The 20,119-nt window shown below is 39.0% G+C and overlaps 2 protein-coding genes across 12 annotated transcripts in view; one reads left to right on the forward strand and one right to left on the reverse strand.

The window, feature by feature from the left end:
• The window catches only part of SUMO1 (small ubiquitin like modifier 1), a 31,021-nt gene extending 18,840 nt beyond the window's left edge, over nucleotides 1-12,181 (forward strand). For 2 of the 3 annotated variants that reach the window (XM_077885758.1, XM_077885757.1), the window contains exons 3-5: nucleotides 1,566-1,643; nucleotides 3,716-3,787; nucleotides 10,094-10,932. In XM_077885758.1, coding sequence (XP_077741884.1) covers nucleotides 1,566-1,643; nucleotides 3,716-3,787; nucleotides 10,094-10,162 — 219 coding nt within the window. In that variant the 3' untranslated portion in view covers nucleotides 10,163-10,932. Of the gene's footprint in view, nucleotides 1-1,565; nucleotides 1,644-3,715; nucleotides 3,788-10,093 lie in introns of all 3 variants that reach the window. The other variant, XM_077885760.1, reaches the window with a different exon arrangement.
• Nucleotides 1-20,119, reverse strand: part of KIAA2012 (KIAA2012 ortholog) — a 130,406-nt gene that overhangs the window by 10,125 nt on the left and 100,162 nt on the right. For 4 of the 9 annotated variants that reach the window (XM_077885746.1, XM_077885752.1, XM_077885753.1 and 1 more), the window contains 4 exons: nucleotides 17,997-18,199; nucleotides 17,004-17,176; nucleotides 15,979-16,198; nucleotides 10,166-13,759 (listed from right to left, as the gene is read on the reverse strand). In XM_077885746.1, coding sequence (XP_077741872.1) covers nucleotides 13,621-13,759; nucleotides 15,979-16,198; nucleotides 17,004-17,176; nucleotides 17,997-18,199 — 735 coding nt within the window. In that variant the 3' untranslated portion in view covers nucleotides 10,166-13,620. Of the gene's footprint in view, nucleotides 1-10,165; nucleotides 13,760-15,978; nucleotides 16,199-17,003; nucleotides 17,177-17,996; nucleotides 18,200-20,119 lie in introns of those variants that run through there. The other 5 variants (XM_077885749.1, XM_077885750.1, XM_077885748.1 and 2 more) reach the window with 4 other exon arrangements.

The raw sequence follows: 20,119 nt of genomic DNA on the forward strand, positions 1-20,119 counted from the left end.
TGCTCAACCGCTGAGCCCACCCAGGCGTTCCGAGAATTTGTATTTCTTTATAGTCACAAACAAGAATTATAAACATGCAAAAAGAAAAAAAAAAAAAAAAAAAACGGAGCAGCCCCGGTGGTGCAGCGGTTTGGCGCCGCCTGCAGCCTGGGGTGTGATCCTGGAGACCCAGGATCAAGTCCCACATCGGGCTCCCTGCATGGAGCCTGCCTCTCCCTCTCCCTCTGCCTGTGTCTCTGCCTCTCTCTCTGTGTCTATGAATAAATAAATAAAATCTTAAAAAAAAAAAGAAAAAAATACGAATTATAAATGTGCAACCTCCACTAAAATGCATTTGGGAATATGATATGTAATTATAAGGATTGGCTTTGAAATTTTACCAGTTTTGTTTTCTGATGGTTGCTTGATAGTTTGACAGTCTAGGTAGAAGAAAAGAATCTGTGGATCTATAAATCATTTTGACTCACTCAGGTTCTTATTCATTTTACTCATATGATAGAAACAGGACTCTTTAGGATGACTTTCTGACAAAAATGAGTTTCTGGTCTGTTATTTTATGATATATATGTCTCTTTTGTAGGTTTGGCCACCTTTAACAACACTTTAGTTGTGTGAGGGGGGTACTTTTGTTTTTCAGTTGCTTTTGGGTGTTTGTGGTAGTTCAACTTTCTTTATTTTGAAAATAGAATAGATATGCAATTATGAAGGAATACATTCTTTGACATACATGCTTTTATTTAAACTGCTAATTTTTGGGCAGCCTTGGTGGCGCAGCGGTTTAGCGCCGCCTGCAGCCTGGGGTGTGATCCTGGAGACCTGGGATCGAGTCCCACATCGGGCTCCCTGCATGGAGCCTGCTTCTCCCTCTGCCTGTGTCTCTGCCCCTCTCTCTCTGTCTCTATGAATAAATAAAATCTTAAAAAAAAATAAAAATAAACTGCTAATTTTAACGTCCAAGACAGATTGTTTTATTAAGTTTCTTTTGAAATGGACATGAAGTAACTTTGAGGATGATTAGAGTGTTTTTGTTTTTGTTTAAAGATTTTATTTATTTATTCATGAGACACATAGGGAGAGAGGCAGAGAGAGAAGCAGGCTCCATGCAGGGAGCCTGATGTGGGACTCGATCCCCAGACTCCAGGACCACGCCCTGAGCCAAAGGCAGATGCTCAGCCACTGAGCCATCCAGATGTTCCTGATTAGAGTGTTTTAATAAACTCTGTTAGGAATGTTAAAAAGAATATTTTGGGGATGCCTGGGTGGCTCAGCGGTTGAGCGCCTGCCTTCAGCCCAGGGCATGATCTTGGAGTCTGGGGATTGAGTCCCACATTGGGCTCCGGGTATGGAGCCTGCTTCTCCCTCTGCCTGTGTCTCTGCCTCTCTTTCTCTCTCTGTCTCTCATGAATAAATAAATAAAATCTTAAAGAATATATATATATTTTGGTGGAAGTATAAGTGATAGGGTTTATGTTTCTATTTGTAGTTTATGTGTAATTAAATGATTTGTTTCAAGCAGAGCAAATAGTTTACACAAAGGGATAATTATTTTTCTTTTATCTCCTTAGGATAGCAGTGAGATTCACTTCAAAGTGAAAATGACAACACATCTCAAGAAACTCAAAGAATCATACTGTCAAAGACAGGTTTGTATGTTATGGTATAAATACAATGCTTTATATGTCATTAATTTTTCTTGTAAAGAAAATTGTCAAAAGAAAAATCTTTTATTATTTTCACCATTAGCAGATCAAGGAGAAAACTCCTTATACCTTGTTTAATTGCGTTTTTCCCATTGTGGCCCATTTCAAAATTTGAATTCATAAGGTATGTGGAATTATTTTGAAAAGCAACTCAGAGTTGTAAAGATAGATATATGAATGCTTCTATCTTAATGGCTCACCAGTATATAGAACAGTAAAGGCGATTTTTGGTGATCACTGTGAAATTTCCTTGTTTTTAATCATGCCTGGTTAGCCATATGTTAAACTTAAGTACTAATATTATCTTTGTAAATAGTACTACAGATTACTGCTAATTGCATTCTGTTTTCAACATCAAGGGATTTTCTTTTCTTTTTTTTTTTTTTTTTAAATCATAAAGGAGGCTTGTTTATACAGATTCTCAAATTCTGGTCTTCGTAAGCTCAATTTATTAGAGCAATAACGAATTCCTTTAATCTACTTAGATTGAAAGTCAGTCTCTACCACTGTCTGACTGTGGGGTCTTAGACAAGTTATATGCCTTGTTTCTCCCTTAGTAGAGTGGGAACATTACCTACATCATGCAGATGACCTACACAAAGCTCTTAACATGAGACTTAAAAATGCTCAATAAATGTTAATCATTATTAATGAAATAGAAAATGTAATTGAAATTAGTATATATAGGAGACAACTAAGATTTTAATAATGGAATCATATTACATGATATTAACTTAGATAATACAGGTTTTATTTTTAGAAGGTTTGCTTTTTTATAGTTTAAATTTGTAACCAGCATAAAATAAAAATCATTTCTGCCAGAAGAGAAGAGATCACTTAGGTGTTAAGTAAAACAAACATTTCTGTCTCTGTTTTTGATGTTAGTTGCTAAACTCAGTAATATTCGATTAATAGGGGTTCAGCTAGTTCACATTTTAATAATATTGCTGGAAGCTAAAATGGAGATGTTCACAGGGAAGTGCACTCTGCACTGAGAGGCATTGTCACTTAATCCTCATAGCACCTAGTCTTTTCACCCCATCTATAGATGATGGAGTTGATTATTGAGGCAAAACAATGCAAAGTAAAGAGTTAAATCACAATGCTAAAGTGAAAACTAAACTTTGATCCAAGATGAAGGTGCTAGGTTTGGGGAGTTAAAAAAAAAAAAATCAATTTAGAATCATTTCCAACTTTCTCATTTATGCTTCAGAGTATACTTTATAGTCTTTAGAAAAAGTTTTTATGCTTCACAGAGGTTTGATAATCTTTTTATTTACTTATCTACAAGGAATAGGAAATTTCATTTTCTGAAATATGTAAGACTTACCCGATAGAGATTGAAAAGTATATAAATATTTATCGAATCATTTTTACATTTTGATGTTATAGATTGGTTTCTATAGAAACTTCTTTGACCCCAACACAAGATAAGATAAAGTCCATGTCATCACAGGTTCATTGTACCTTACCTGGCTAGCTCCTGTGCTTTACCAAATTTCTGTGATTTAAAACTAATTTTGTTTAAAACTAATTATGCTTGTATGGTTGGAAACTAGTGAGAGTGCTCATCCAATTTCTGATTTTATCTTTTATGTTAGCTTAGAGATTTTAGAGGAATCCGGATAGAATAGTGGTTAAGAGCATAAGCTTAGGAACACATTGGGCCTTAAATTGCTGTCTAGCTTATATGCCCTCTCCATGCCTTAGATTCTTTAGCTGTAAAATGAAGGTAAGGTGATAGTACCTACCATTCCAGGGTTGTTGCGATGAACATTATGATTATATATGTGAAATACTTGGTATAGGGAGGGCCTAGCAAATAAGTGGTGCTCAACAAATGGTAATTATGATGGAATAGATATATCTAGCTTTATGTTCAATGCATTCTATTGAAGCTTTCATACTTGCTTTTTGTGCATCAAAGTTCCTAGTATATGTTTTAAGATTTGTGTGTGTGTGTGTGTGTGTGCATATATATGTTTTGATTTTTTGTTCTTTTTTTACTTTTTTAGGGAGTTCCAATGAATTCACTCAGGTTTCTCTTTGAAGGTCAGAGAATTGCTGATAATCACACTCCAAAAGAAGTGAGTCTAATTTCTTCTTTGAAGAAAAATGTTAAATCCTGCATTGAATGATTTGGTTCCCTTGTATTAAGCTACCCTTTTCTTGAACATTATCTGATTTAGGTGGTATATCATTTGTCAGAAAAAGTCTTTTGAGTTGAACTTTCTGTATATTGCCTTAAAAAGTGCCAATAAAAAGAGAGGTGGTGGGGTTTCTGGCTGGCTTAGTGGGTAGAGCATGCAGCTCTTGATCTCAGGGTTGTGTATTTGAGCCCCATTTTGGGTATAGAGATTACTTAAAATCTTAGATGGAAAGTGGGAATTGAGTATTGCAATTGTCTTAAGGCACCATTTTGTTTTAAAGAGGAACAAGTATTCCTCAAATTTGGCAAATTTTTGGTGCACTTTCATGGTGATGGTGACCTTTTATGGTTCAATTTTGACGTTTGACCCATTTTGAGAACTTAATATAGAAGTTTAGTATATATTAATATGTTTGGCTCTGTCACCTTGATTTGTGTTTTTTAATGCTTCCGTGTCTTTAATTGTTTCATTGTATGGACTCTTTGTTTATATATCCCCCCTCCCCTGAGAGGTATCTGAAAGTAATAAAGTGTGGGAGAGAGTATATATGTGTGTGTGCTTTTATATTTATACAGATTTCCCCCTCCAAATACAAGATAACATTTTCGATATTTCTGATAGTGGGAATGATGATGTATTGTTATTCATTTTTTATTTTGAAACATTTCAAACTTAGAGTTGTTATAAGCCTAGTATATAATATTCTCCCATATAACTTTTTCATTAGATTCACCTGTTTTTAATGTTATGATACATTTGCTTTATCACTTTTTCTGTATACACATATTATTAGTGGTAAATCATTTGAGGTTAATTTACAGATATGACCTTTTACCCTTAAATATTTTAGTTACCTCCTAAGAGCCACAGTTAAATTATCAAATATAGGAGACTTGACATTGCTACAGTACTCTTATTGAATATGCAGTCAAATAGACTTTTCTATTTATCCCAGTAAGGTCCCTTTATAGCCTTTTTATTTTTTATTTATTTTTTTATTTTAAAGATTTTATTTATTCATGAGAGACAGAGAAAGAGAGCGAGAGAGGCAGACACAGGCAGAGGGAGTAGCAGGGGAATAGCAGGCTCCATGCAGGGAGCCTGACGTGGGATTCGATTCCAGGTCTCCAGGATCACACCCTGGGCCAAAGGTGGCGCCAAACTGCTGAGCCACCTAGGCTGCTCTCTTTATAGCCTTTTTTAAAAAAAACTTGACCTAGGATCTCATCTAGGATTAGTGTCTTCTAACTAGTTATTATCCTTCTTTGGCTTCCTTTGATCTGGAACAGTTAGTCTTTGTTTTAAATCACACTGACATTTTTTAAAGAGTTCAGGCCATGTTTTAGAATGTCCTTCAGTTTGGGTTTGTCTGATGTTGCCTCATGATTAGATTCAGTTTTGTATTTTTGGTAGTAGCAGTACAGAGTGAAGCTATGTACTTCTAAGTGCATCACATCAGGAAGTACAGGATGTTCATTTGTTTTGTTATGAGTAACATTAACTTTGGTCAACTTTAGTCAAGGTGGCAACTGGCAGATTTATTCATTGTAAAAAGTTATTGTCCTTTTAAATTAATAAGTAATTTCTGGGGAGATACTTTGAAATTGTGATTATTCTTTAAATATTGGCCAGTGGTGGCCCCTTCAAGTTGGTGTCTGTGTTCTTTTTTGATATGTCTCCCTTCTTTTTTCAAGTTTTTATTTTGAAATAATTTCCATCTTACAGGAAACTTGCAAGAATGGTACTAAACATTTTATTCTCTTCTACCTAGATTGGTTTTTAAATTTTTGCTACCTTTAGTTATTTCTTTCTGCTCGTGTATATGTGCATTTATTACCAGAACCACTTGGGAGTAGGTTGCAGACACCACTGTCATTAGTAAATGATACTTGATACTACTTGATAGTGTGTATTTCTTAAGATCAAGTAGATTGTTTTACATAACCATAGTATTCTATCAAATTCAGGACACTTAACACTGTTAGAATACTTTACAACCTAATTTTATCATTTGTCCCAATTACATCTCCTATAACAAATTTTCTCCTCCATCACATGATCCAGTTCAGTATTAAGATTTTTTATTTAGGTTTCTCTTTAATCATCTTTAATTTAGAACAGTTCCTCAGCCTTTCTTTGTCTTTCATAACATTTACATTGTTAAAGGGTACAAACCAGTTATTTTCTAGAAAGTCCCTCAATTTGGTCTGGTCTATTTCCTCATGATTAGATTCAGGTTATGCATTTTGGGCTGGAATACTACATAAATGGTGATGTGTCTGTCTTAGAATGTAATATCTGGAGTATACAAAGTCCCTTATTGATAATGTTTATTTTTATCACTCAATTTAACTTTTTTTTTTTTTTATTACAGTGTAATTGTTATTTTTCCTGTTGTAATTAGTGGAAACATACTTTGAAACTATGAAACTGGGATCCCTGGGTGGCGCAGCGGTTTGGCGCCTGCCTTTGGCCCAGGGCACGATCCTGGAGACCCGGGATCGATTCCCACATCAGGCTCCCGGTGCATGGAGCCTGCTTCTCTCTCTGCCTGTGTCTCTGCCTCTCTTTCTCTCTCTGTGACTATCATAAATAAAAAAAAAAAAAAAAGAAAAAGAAACTATGAAACTACATGAATATCCTTTGTCATCAAACTTTTCCCTGATTTAGTATCCACCTACTTTCTTGAGTACTTTTTTTCTTTTCTTTTAAGTAATCTCTACACCCAACATAGAGCTTGAACTCTCAACCCTGAGATGGGAGTCTCATGTTCCACTGAGCCAGCCCAGTGCTCCTTGAGTACTTTCTTAATGTTTGGCACAATAAGATGTTTCAAACTCATCTTGTATTTTCCCTGTCCTTTTTTTTTTTTTTTTTTTAAGATTTTATTTGTTTATTCATGATAGACGTAGAGAGAGAGACAGAGACACAGGCAGAGGGAGAAGCAGGCTCCATGCCGGGAGCCTGACGCGGAGCTCGATTCCGGGGCTCCAGGACCACACCCCGGGCCAAAGGCAGGCACTAAACCACTGAGCCACCCAGGGATCCCTGTATTTTTCCTGTCCTTATTTGATATAATCTCCACTTGATTTTAGCCAAAAGGCTGAGAAGTGATAATTTGATAAAATCTCTACAACACAGTAGATATTGACTATATTTAAGTGCCACATTCCTCAATGTCATTAATAGATTATCTTTTCAGAAGCATAATGGGGCAGAGGAAGAGACAGTAGGTATTTAGGGAGTAACGTCCTTCTACTCATTATTCATTCATCTCTACAGAGTTACTTCTTGAAGCTGACTGCTTCATATTTTCCATAACTGGAGGATATGTGGTGCCTCCCCAACTTTTAAAGGTTTCTTGTAATGTTGCATTTTATTCCTTGCAATCTTTACAGGCTATATATGCAACTAAAATTAAGTTTTGGGGCACGTGGCTGTCTAAATCAGTGGAACATGTGATTCTTGATCTTGGAGTTGTGAGTTCAAGCCCCGCGTTGGGTGTAGATGTTACTTAAGGATAAAATCTTTAAATAAAGTTCTAACAGCATCTTTAATAATTATTTTAATATACAAATATACACCACAATCAAGATATCCATAACACTAGAGGCAGTGTAATCACTTAAAAAGTCCTAAATCCATGTGTGTGTTTTTGTTTTTGTTTTTAGGATGTATTTATTAGAGGGGTGCCTGGATGTCTCAGTGGGTTAAGCATCTGCCTTTGGCTCAGGTCATGATCCCAAGGTCTTGGGATTTTTTATTTTTTTTATTAAAAAAAATTTTTTTTTTAATTTTTAAAATTTATTTATGATAGTCACAGAGAGAGAGAGAGAGGCAGAGACACAGGCAGAGGGAGAAGCAGGCTCCTTGCACCGGGAGCCCGATGTGGGACTCGATCCCGGGTCTCCAGGATCGTGCCCTGGGCCAAAGGCAGGCGCCAAACTGCTGCGCCACCCAGGGATCCCAGGTCTTGGGATTAAGCCCCATGTTGTTGGGCTCTGCTCAGCAGGGAGTCTGCTTCTCCCTCTGCCTGCCGTTCTGCCTACCTGAATGCCCTCACACTGTCAAATAAATAGAATCTTAAAAAAAAAAAAGAAAAGATTTGATAGCATGAGCATGGGGAGGAGGGACAGGAGGAGAGGGAGAAAGAATCTAAGAATCTCAAGTAGATTCCAGCTGAGTGTGGAGCCCAAACATGGGGCTCGATCTCACAAATCTGAGATCATGACCTGAACTGAAACCAAGATTTGGACGCTCAACCGACTGAGCCACCCAGGCACCCCTGTCTGTTTTATTTTTATTTATTTTTTATTTATTATTTATTTTTTTGTTTTTTTTTGGTGTTTATTTTATTTTTTATTTTTTTTAATTTATTTTTTATTGGTGTTCAATTTACTTGTTTTATTTTTAGATTTCTTACTCTTTTCACATTTTGTAATTCACCAAAAATATCACCTATAACTTTTCTCAGTAGAGATTACTGATTTTAGACTTCCTTTTATTTTTCATTTGCTTTTGTGATCCACTGTAATTTAGTGGAAACTATACTAGTTTTTGTTTTCAGTCTGCCTGTTAACAATGCTTCTGAACCCTGACTGCACACCAGAATCAACAAATTGATGTTCCTTTACCCTCACTGAGGGTGATACCTGGATTTCTGTGGGACACCATGCCCCCTTACATACTCTTTTCTTTTTTAAATAAAGAATATTCATAGTTGAAAATAATAAAAAGCAATCTATCAGAGTATATGAAATGGAAAGTAAACATATTCTGATTATCTCTGCATTCCTATTTCTCAGAGGCAGCCATTGTTAATAGTGTCTTTAAGAAAAAATTCTAGAATATTTCAGTGCATATAGGACACATCAAAAAAACAAAACACCAAAACAACCACGCTATTAATTGCCTCTGCTTTGCTTAGCATTCTGTAAAAGGCATTTGAAGGACCCCCTTTTTTTCTTTAAGGATTGAGAGGGGCTAGGCTGACAAATCTAGCTTGTAAAATTGGAGTTATCAAGTAAGAGTAGATGTCTAGATAACGTTTCTACATTCAGAGTGGTCACTATCAAAATAGTAGTTAACTGCCAGAAGGAATTATAGATGACAAAGCAAACCACTTCAAAATGAATCCCTAGGCAGTATTTTTCTAACTAAAACCACCTATATATATATATATATATATATATATATTTTTTTTTTTTTTAAGATTTTATTTATTCATGAGACACAGAGAGACAGGCAGACACACAGGCAGAGGGAGAAGCAGGCTCCATACAGGGAGCCCGATGTGGGACTGGATCCCAGGTCTCCAGGATCACGCCCTGGGCTGAAGGTGGCGCTAAACCGCTGAGCCACCAGGGCTGCCCAAAACCACATATATTTTAAAGTGAGATCAAGTTTTTTGAAATAAAGAGATTCTATCAAGTATCTTGATTCTATCAAGTAATTGCATCTAAAAGTAAAATGGTTTTCTGGAAGATACACCATCAAACTATTGTTTAAACTATGAAATACATGTTTCATTAGATTTAAAACTCCTTTGAGGTATTTTTAAAAAACACACTTTAGGGATGCCTGGGTGGCTTTGTGTGTTAAGTGTCCAACTCTTGATTTCAGCTCAGGTCATGATCTCAGGGTTGTGAGATTGAGCCCCATGTCGGGCTCCATGCTGAGCCTGCTTAAAATTCTCTGTCTCCCTCTCCCTCTGCCCCTCTTCCCACCCCCTACCCTGCTCATGTATGCATGGTGCGCTCTAAAAAAAATTTAAAAAAAAGCAAAACACTTTATATGCTGAATAGACTGGGAGGTGAACTGGCTCAGCAGGGTTAGATGAATGACTTCACAGCCAGAATCAGGAGGAAAGACATACCGCTATGTTCTTTAGATTAAAGGAAACCCAGGGACGCCTCAGTGGCTCAGCGGTTGGGCATTTGCCTTCGGCTCAGGGCGTGATCCTTGATTCCCAGGATTGAGTCCTGCACTGGTCTTCTTGCATGGAGCCTGCTTCTCTTCCCTCTACCTGTGTCTCTGCCTCTCTCTCTGTGTCTCTCATGAATAAATAAATAAATAAAATCTTAAAAAAAAAAAAAAAAGGAAACCCAGATTCTTAATCTTAGAGCAGGGTAACTATGGATTACTTCTGTATCTTTTTGCATTTTAAAACAATGGCCACATAATTGCAGCCAATGAAAAAATTAGTGCTTTTATATTCTAACATATTTTTTTATCCTCTTACAGCTGGGAATGGAGGAAGAAGATGTGATTGAAGTTTATCAGGAACAAACAGGGGGTCATTCAACGATTTAGATATTCTTTTTATTTTTTTTTCTTTACCCTCAATCCTTTTTTATTTTTAAAAATAGTTCTTTTGTAATGTGGTGTTCAAAACGGAATTGAAAACTGGCACCCCATCTCTTTAAAACATCTGGTAATTTGAATTCTAGTGCCCATTATTCATTATCACTTGTTTTCATTGTGCTGATTTTTGGTGATCAAACCTCAGCCCCCTTCATATTGCCCTTTCCTTTTTAAAAATTACATGTGTGCACAGAGAGGCCACCTTTTCCAGGACTGTGCATTTTCAGGCTTGTGATAAATAAGATCGACCAATACAAGTGTTCATGATGACTTTCCAATTGGCCCTGAAGTTCTAGCATGTGATTGCTTCACTCCTGGACTATGACTTTCAGTGGGAGATGGAAGTTTTTCAGAGAACTGAACTGTGGAAAAATGACCTTTCCTTAACTTGAAGCTTCTTTTAAAATTTGAGGGTCTGGACCAAAAGAAGAGAAATATCAGGCTGGAGTCGAGAAGACAGAGATGATGAGAGTAAATGACTAACTCCAAAGATGGCTTCACTGAAGAGAAAGCATTTTAAGATAAAAGTCTTGTCAGAAGATCCCAGAAAAGTTCTAATTTTCATTAGCAGTTAATAAAGTTATTCATGCAGAAGTGTATTCAACAGAACACTGCTCTTTTTGATTTTATTTGTACTTTTTGGCCTGGGATATGGGTTTTAAATGGACATTGTCTGTACCAGCTTCATTAAAATAAACAAAATATTTGTAAAAACCGTACTAATGTTCATTTTATTTTTAATTGTATAGAAAGAAAAAAGAAAATGCCTAAAAGTTTTCTTGCATAATACTGGAAATTATTGTTTGTACATGGTACAAATAAATTTTTCAGTACTGTACAGTGATGATGATCATGACTTTGAAGCACTGAAAGCTACTGAAGTGCCTTTGAATTAAGGATTTAATTAAGGCCACGCTACCTTCTTAAATACTCAGTGTTCTGTTTTTTTTTTTTTTTTTTAACTTGATATTCTTGTATGGTGCATATCTATGATATAGTTATCCAGTCATGTTGAATAAATGGGCATGCCAAAAATTAATTGATTCATATTGATAATTCTAAGTTTTTCCTTTAACAATTTACAGAATGTTTTCTGCTTAGGTTAAGGTTTGGTATACTTTGTTTATATTTGTTTATATTTTCTTTTTATTTCATCTTAAATATTTAAACTTTGTATAAAATTAAAGTACTAAATTAGTTCCTATTAGAGGGCTTAGCTTTTTAACTCTTAACGAATCACAGGATTTAGTATATGTATGCATACACATAATCCTCTTTCGTGTTATTCCAGGTAGAATGTCATCTGAGTACTTTAGAAGAGCAAATAAAACTTATCTCTAATACATTTTATAAACCCTTATAGCTTAAATACCCTACTCAAGTCACCTGTTAAAAATAATTGGCTTGCCTTACAAATTCCTATGTCTGACCCTAACTGAAAAATTATTTGTGTTGTACATGTTTACCTTAGGTAAGTTAGAGCCTTTAGATTGTCACCTGGCATTTATCATATTATATTAAGTAGTGACTAGGAATGGGGCCCTTTTCTGAAAAATCCTCATTGAATTGCGTATTTCTTTCAGGCCTGAGTAACAAACTTGATAGGCTATTTGAGCTATTCAGAATGCAAGAGTATGTAGTTGGTATCTTAATTTTGTTTGTATCTCTGTCTGAAGGTTAGCATTTAGGTGGTAGAGTTTGGCTTTGGGGAAATAAACTTATTTAGTTTATTGGATTCTTCTAAATACGTTGCATTCTGCTATGGTTAACTTACTAAAATGTGCTTATCTGGTGTAGTAGTGCTGGTAAACTAGGACTTTCACAGCAACAATTTTATAGAATATCAGATTTGAAAAGGAACCTTGAATAACATTTAGTGTAGCTGCTCTACCTGGTGCTTGACTGCAACATCCTAAATTTGTAAAAGAAGGGAGAAAATAAAGTCGGTAATGGTAATTTCCCCCACAAGGATGTTTTCCTTGAGTGCTCTTTCTTCTGTTCTTGTATTATTTGAAATGCTCCTTTCTTACCTGCTTAAGCATTGTTGAATGACTTGAATGAATGAATGAATGTGCAAGTAGGATGGACAATTCTGAGAAAAAGTTTGCGACATATTTAAAATCACTGACTGATAGTGTTTTGGCCATTTTATTTTCTGTTTTACAAATAAAGCAAATAGCTAAAAGTCATCAAATCTAAGCAAGTCTGATAATAGCAATACAGAATAAAAATTACGCTGGACTTCTGGATTGTAGAAGTACGGTTCCTGTAAAGAGCAAATACTTTACAGCGTTGGTGAGAAATTTGAGGGAATCCTCTGCAAATACTCTGTTTTTCAGCTGCAGACAGTGAAGTTTAGAGTAGGGCCAAAGGAAATTTGTAGGAAAATTCAAGTTCAGATACTGCTTGCTTTAACATCCTTTTATATATCTTGCTTGTAAAGATCTCTCATCCCTTTTAATGATCATTCTAGGATAGATACTTATTTAAAGAGATGTTAAAGAAAAATTAAGATTATACCTTAATAGAGTATGATTTTTAAAAACGGGGAAATTGTGGTGCGGGGGGTTGAGCGTCCCACTCTTAGTTTCAGCTTGGGTCGTGATCTCAGTGTTGTGAGATCAAGCTACACGTTGGGCTCTGCACTCAGGGTGGAGTCCACTTGAGATTCTCTCTCTGCTCCTCCCCACAGCTTGTGCTTTCTGTCTAGATAAATGAATAAATCTTTAAAAAAAATGGGGAAGTTATGTGAGTGGTTGGATCTTAAAGGCATAGGAACAAATCCTCAAGATTTGTTAATTATCGAGTCTAGAACAGGACTGTCCAGAGAACTTTCTGTGATGTTGGAAATGTTCTACATCTGTACTGTCCAGTAAGGTAGCCAGTAGCTACATGTGGCTATTGAGCACTTGAAATGTGGTTAATGTAGCTGGAGAACTGAATGCTTAACATATTTAAAGTTATATGTGGCTACTTAATTGGCCAGTGTAGCTCTAGAATCTATATTTTGAGGAAGTGAGAATACCTTGAATAAAATGGCTCATTTTGTTCAAATGAACATTTATCAAGAGATTACCTTGTTTTAAATGGACAAATTTTAGATTCTTAGGATGAAATGTATGTGTTTTTGCCTTATAGAGAATGAAGTTCTTAATAAACTCACTCCTTAGCTTATTCAGAATTATTTGCATTATAGAATTTCCACTAATCTGCAACTCTTTCAGACACACTGACTGTGAAATGAAATACTTCAAGTTAGGTATGCATGGTGGGAAGGGGTAGTGGGAATTGAGGTCCTAGAGTGAAGTTCAGTGGGGTTGAGGTGAACTCGATGAAATGGAATATCATTTCCATTATTAGAATTTCTGTCACCACCTCCCAACTTACTTTTTAGTTTTCTTCTAGCCTTAAGATCTGGGTATTTGTAGAAACTGGAAGTAAGAGTAGACCCACGATCTGGAAATGTTCCGTGTCCACTGCAGGCCACTGGCTTCCTTATAGAGTTCTTGATGGAAATGAAGTCGTTTCTTCAAAGCATCTTTTTGCCTAAGGAAACAACCCACCCACAATCCCAATATGGTTAAGCATCCTAGAAATTGCCCTTAGAAGCTAGTAGAAGAACTTTGGATTTGAGCAATCATCAGCTAGACTGGGGGCTACTGATCTTGCATTTTAGTGGAAGATCATACTCTATTCATTTAGTGACTTTACACATGAGTTTTAGAGTTTCATGAGCCTTTTACTGGAAAAGTAAAAGGAAAGTTCTTAAACTTGTATTGCTGGAACGGACTCCCTTGTTTCAAACAGGAGGAAACGGGCCAGAGAAATTAAAGTACCTGGGCCAATGTCACGCAAGTGAAGATGAAACAGCCAGCTGGCATCAAATTGTAACCCTTGGTGGAATGAGGCTCGACCCCTCAAACACCCCTTTAGTTACTTGGTTTCCTGGTCTCAGCTACTTGGACTAGCTTTACAAAATTGTTTAGCTTGCTTTTGGTCTTGATGCTTACGAACTCCGTCCTGCTGCTATGATATGTAGAATATATAATTTTGACTTGAATCAAGACTTCTGTAATGATATGTTTTTTAATTCACCTAACAGGTGGGGGGAAAAAGTTGAATAAAGTCCAGGAGTGGAATAACTCAAGATTAGGTAGAAAAGCTTGAAATAAAATTGTTCTGACTGCCTTCTCTTCCTAGTCTCCTAAGGGGTACTTCATTAGCTTAGATTCAACTTAAGTTGTAGAAAATACATTTCAGGGGGTAAAACTGTTTAGTCAAGATTGGACTCACATGGTTTTTTGTGTTGTGCTTCTTTACCCTTCAAATTTGATGGTTCTAAAGAGGGATGTCTGTTGCTTTCACTAAGGAGTGGAAATTCATGAGAAAGCAACTACAGGGAACCTAACTTATAAAGAGTGTGTCGAAACCAAGCTACTCAAGAAATTCATCATCAGGGGATGTGGGTGGCCCAGTCGGTTAAGCATCTGCCTTTGATTCAGGTCATGATCCTAGGGTCCTGAGATCGAACCCTGCATTGGGCTCCCTGCTCATCGAGGAGCCTGCTTCTCCCTCTCCCTCTGCCCTTCCCTGCTGCTCATTCTCTCTCTCAAATAAATAAAAATATTAACAACAACAACAACAACAAAAAGAAACATGCTATCATCAGAAAGATGAAATGATCATTATACTATTGTAAAAGAAAAGAGGGGGAATGCCATTGGCCTTTGTTATATTAGTTATGTACTATTACTTCAATGACCTCATCTGGAAGTATTCTTTGTGCCTTGTTCACTTGGTTCCAGCCATACTTTCTTTTTATTATTATTATTATTTTTTAAAGATTTTATTTATTTATTCATGAGAGACACAGAGAGAGAGAAAGGCAGAGACGCAGGCAGAGGCAGAAGCAGGCTCCATGCAGGGAGCCCGACGTGGGACTGGATCCCGGGTCTCCAGGATCACACCCTGAGCTGCAGGCGGCGCTAAACCACTGTGCCACCAGGACTGCCCCTCTGACTTTCTTTTATTCCTCCAACATGCCAGTTTCATTCCTTCCTTTGAACCTTTGCACTCACTGTGTACCTGTTGGAATATTTTTCTCCCAGATGTTTATGTGGCTCTTTGTCATTTAGGTTTCACTTTATATAACAGTTTCTCTGATAAGTTTTGCCCTGGCTGACCAATCTAAACTAAGCCTCCTGCAATCCTATCATATGTTTAAAACTTTTCCTATATAGCATCTATTAGCAGCTGAAAAAAAATACTTGTCTCCCTACCCCCAGCTGTAGAATATAAATGCCAAGGGAGAAGAGACCTCTGTTTTGCTTACTCCTGAATTCCCAGCGTCTAGAAGAGTGTTTGGCACACAACAGGTAACCAAAAAATACTGAGAAAGGCAGTGGTTCAGAATTTGTGTGTGTGTGTGTGTGTGTGTGTGTGTGTGTGAGATGTGGTCCTGACACTGCCCACCTCACGATTTAGCCTTGATCAAGATCCTTCTCCCTCTTTGGGACTCGAGTTTCTTACCTGTAAACTAGATGGCTGAGATAGATAACATCTAAACACCCTTCCAGCTTCAATACAAGTTCTATAAGCCATGAAGAAATTCTGACATTGGCAGCAAAAAGAATCTGTTTTTTTAATTCTTCCAAACCATGCTTATGGAAAGTGGGAGACCTTCAGTGTCCAAAGGCAGCACTAGCACTAGGGAATCAAGCCCTTGAAACAATCTCCCTGTGGCAACCGTTGCCCAAATATCCTACCTGGCTTGTTCCTGTGCTTGTTTCATAGCTTCCTCCAGAGCCAGCCTGGCTGCTTCCTCCTCCCTTTGCCTTCTCTCCTCTGCTTCCAGCTGCGCCTTCTCTTCTGCTTCCTGCTTCCTATGCTGGTACTCTAGCCGTTCTTCTTCAGCCATCTCCATCAGGCGTTTCTGTTCTTCTGCTAACTGCATTTCCAATTCCTTCTCCTTCTGCCTCTCAACCTCTATGGAATAGAAAAGGGGGTAGGCTCAGCAGGGGTCTCATTAGTGGAGAAATCTAACTCCCAAGTCTGATTCCCAGGGATTCCCCATGAGATGGTGTGCAGCTTACCTGCCAGGAGGCTGCCAGCTCCTGTGGGGATCATGTTGGGGTCAGTTTAGGAGTCCTTTATCAAGCACCTACTATGTGCAGTGCACTGTGCAATTAGTACAAAACCTTGGCGGAAAGTTTTCCAGGGCCTAGGGTGCTCACGGGTGGTATGCAGATAGTTGGGGAGAGGCGTCAGATCAGGATCTGCAGAAATTTTGTGCTGACTCGGCTGACCTGACCAGCCTAAAGAGTGTCATTTGCTCAAGTCCCTTCCTCTTCCTCAAAAGTGAGGCTGTAGAGATTCTACATCTCAGCACCCGAAAGGGCAGGCTGCCCGAAGCTATCCAGATGGTCGTTTCCGTCTGCTAGGGAAGGAAGCAAGGAGCAGGGCGGTGTCTCCAATGTAGGCAGCTTCCGAGCAGTGCTAACATGGCAATGGGAGGGGCAGGGTCCCAGGTCAGGAGAGGGCTGAATTGGGAGCGGGGCCCAAGAGTCATTTCCACAAGTGAGTCTGTCTTATTTTGATCTTCTATCTTGACTCACTGTAGTCACTCATATTAATCACTTTGAAAAAAAATAGCTTATACATTTAGAGTGCTTCACACAGTAAGGCCTAGGATAGGAATAACTCTGGGGAGATTCAAATGAACACCCACAGTGGGATAAAAATACTTCTGCCCCAGATAGGAGAGGCAGATTGCTCCAGAACCCCTCCTCACCAGCTCGCTTGGCTTCTTCCTGCTGCTTTTTTCTCTGTAGTTCTTGCAGTTTCCTCCAGAACTCCTCCTGTTGCTGCCGGACTCTCTCCTGGGCCACTTGCAACCGATGTTGCTGCTTCCTCTCCTCCTCCTCCTGCCGCTGCCGTTCTTCTTCCAGTCTCTGCTTCCTCAGGCTAAGAAAACCCACAGGATGGTCAGGGAAATGGCAGAAAACACTGAGACATCCTTGTGAGACTAGCCAACAGGCAGGGGCCCTGGTGGAGACTTTGCAGCCCCTGGTCGATGCTCTGGAGTGACCTGTTCAGAGGACATTTTGGTGTCCAAGGGAAGCCTGAGTAAAGAGCTGAAGCCAGAACACAACTGACCTGTAACTAGAAGCCCCAAGCTTCACCACACAGCTCAGTGCTCTGGCGTCGGGGCATTAAGTTCCCAGAGCTTCGTTTCCCCCTCTTACAAGATGAGTTTTAAAACTCTAGTCTCAACAGGGTTGTTGTAAAGATTAAATTAAACGAGTCAGGGCACCTGGGTGGCTCAGGGCATGATCCTGGGGTCCTGAGATCGAGTACCACATCGGGCTCCCTGCAGGGAGCCTGCTTCTCCCTCTGCCTATGTCTCTGCCTCTCACTCAGTGTCTCTCATGAATAAATAAATAAAATCTTTTAATTAATTAGTTAATTAAATGAGTCAAGGCTTATGAAAGAATTTAGAACAATGTGGAGAGTCATAGGGGCTCAACAAATGTTTGCAGGGCTGCATTACAAGCCCTTCCAAGAAGATCCCATGAACATGTACCTGGAGTAACCCTCATGGCTAGGACACTACACCTTATCTTTGGTCCAGTTTGTCCCTAGGATAACTGAGAACAGAGAAAAACGAGATGTGCTGTTTTACTCCTGGGCACGAGTCTCAGAACCCACTACGTCCCTAGCGTAGTCAGCCCCGGCCTTGTGTGGCTGCCTCCTGCGTGGTCGCAGCCTCGGCGGCTCTACGCACCGGTTCTCCTCCGCGCGGGCCCGCTGCTCCAGCTCCAGCTCCTCCTTCATCCTCTCAGCCCTCTCCAGCTGCTCCTGAAGGAGCCGCCTCTGCTCTTCCTGGTCCCTTCGCCTCCTCTCCACTTCCAAGCGTCTCATCTCAGCCCTCTCTGCTCGCAGCCTGTCCCGGGACGCTCCCTCTTGCTCCCTCTCGGCGAGGAGGGCCTGAGGAACCAGAGTGAAAAGCAGAGCCTGTGTCGGGGCGAGCCCTCCTCTGCACAGCCCAGTGGTGCCTCTCAGCAGCAGCAGACCACGGAGTGGTTTCCACACCGACTGCAGCCCCTGGCTTGGGCTCTGGGGTCTGACTGGCCCGCATCCAAGTCTCTTATTTGCTTCAGGATTTGGAGGTCACAACTTAATTTCCCTGATACTGTCTTCCTCTTGGGGCTGTTACCGGGATGAATTGAATAGTGAAAGTGCCAAAGTAATGTCTGGCACATTGTATGTCTGGAGTTTTCAGCCCTAGCTGCACTTTACAATCATGTGAGGAGCTTTTAAAAATTACTTGACGGCAAGGCCCCCTACAGACTAATAAAATGAGAATATCTAGATGGGAGGCCTTGGTGGTTTAGAAAGCTTCTCAGGTGATCCTAGTGAAGCCAGGGCTGGGAACCACAGGTTCTAGATAAACGCTATCTTACCAGGGGTGGTCTTAGGTATAAATGCGTTAGATTCACACTCCCATGCAAACCCACTTTTTCTTTTCCCTCTTTTTCTTAAAGATATTATTTATTTATTCACAACACACACATACACATACACACACACACACACAAACACACACGGAGGCGGAAACACAGGCAGAGGGAGAAGCAGGCTCCATGCAGGGAGCCTGATGTGGGACTTGATCCTAGGTCTCCAGGATTACACCCTGGGCTGAAGGCAGCGCTAAACCGCTGGGCTACCCAGGCTGCCCACAAACCCACTTTTTCAATGAAAGGTTCTCTCAGTTACTGTGAAGGATGTCTTAGCTTTCTTTTTCTCCCGAACACCCCTTCCACTGTCAGAAATACGCCCATGAGGGGAAATGAATGCAACTCTTCCATGGGTGCTCTGTGTATCCAACTCGGGGTGAAACTTCTTGGCCTTTTTTTTTTTTTTTTTTTTTAAGCCTTTGCAGAGCAGCACAGCGCTACGCACTGACAATGCATCTAAGAAATCTAGTTGTCTAGCAGGCTCAGGAAAGTTTTGCTCATAGGTTAAAATTTTCATCTCTGGTGTAGAGTGGAATTCCAATTCCATAGTATAGGCAGCTGGGAGGACTGGGAACTAAAAAGGAAAAAAAATATGTCTAAAATCCTTTATGGAAGACTATGGGCTATAAAATAAAGAAAAACACAATAATTTAAAACTGACAAGAGCCCTGATTTTAGAGTCAAAGGACTTGGATGTAAGTCTTGGCCCTACTGCTTGATGGTTGTATAACTTCTGGCAACTGCGACACTTATTTCCACACCTCAGTTTCTAGGTCTGTGAAATGGGATAATCCCATCTGGCTCACAAGTGTGGCTGTAAAGATTAAACGGGATTCAGCAGAGTTGTACCATATGCACATGTAATTTATGTGGGTTTCCCCACAGCAGTTTAGCTGTGGGTATAAATGCAGTGTTTTAGAGATACTCCTTTTTCTCTCCTACAACAAAACCTCTAAATGCAGTTCAGCACCTTCATCCCAGTGGAAAAAAATTTATTTATTTTTATGATTTATTCCAACAACAGAGAAAAAACTGGTTGTGTTGGTCTTACTGAGAGATGTATCTGTTGGTATTTTTTTTCTTTTTTTGATTAATTGCAGGGATTTTCAAGGGCAATTTTCCTTACACTCACTCAGTTTTTCTCTTAAATACCTGACATTAGAATCAAGTCTCCTGGAACAAAATTATACGCCACAGCACCTTGTAAAGACAGGTATGTTTGTACGAGCTGCCTGTGGCTCAGCTGTGTGCCACAGAAAATTAGGAAAGAAGGAATTTCCATAGCCTTTGGGAGGCAATCAAAACATTAGCTCCCAGCCAAGTCAAGGACATGTGCTTGGCTCTGATGGCCAAAATCTACCTTCTCCTATAACTGTGAGGGCTGTGCCAA

This window comes from Canis aureus, chromosome 36 (assembly GCF_053574225.1).
Source record: "Canis aureus isolate CA01 chromosome 36, VMU_Caureus_v.1.0, whole genome shotgun sequence".
NCBI classification, from domain to species: domain Eukaryota; kingdom Metazoa; phylum Chordata; class Mammalia; order Carnivora; family Canidae; genus Canis; species Canis aureus.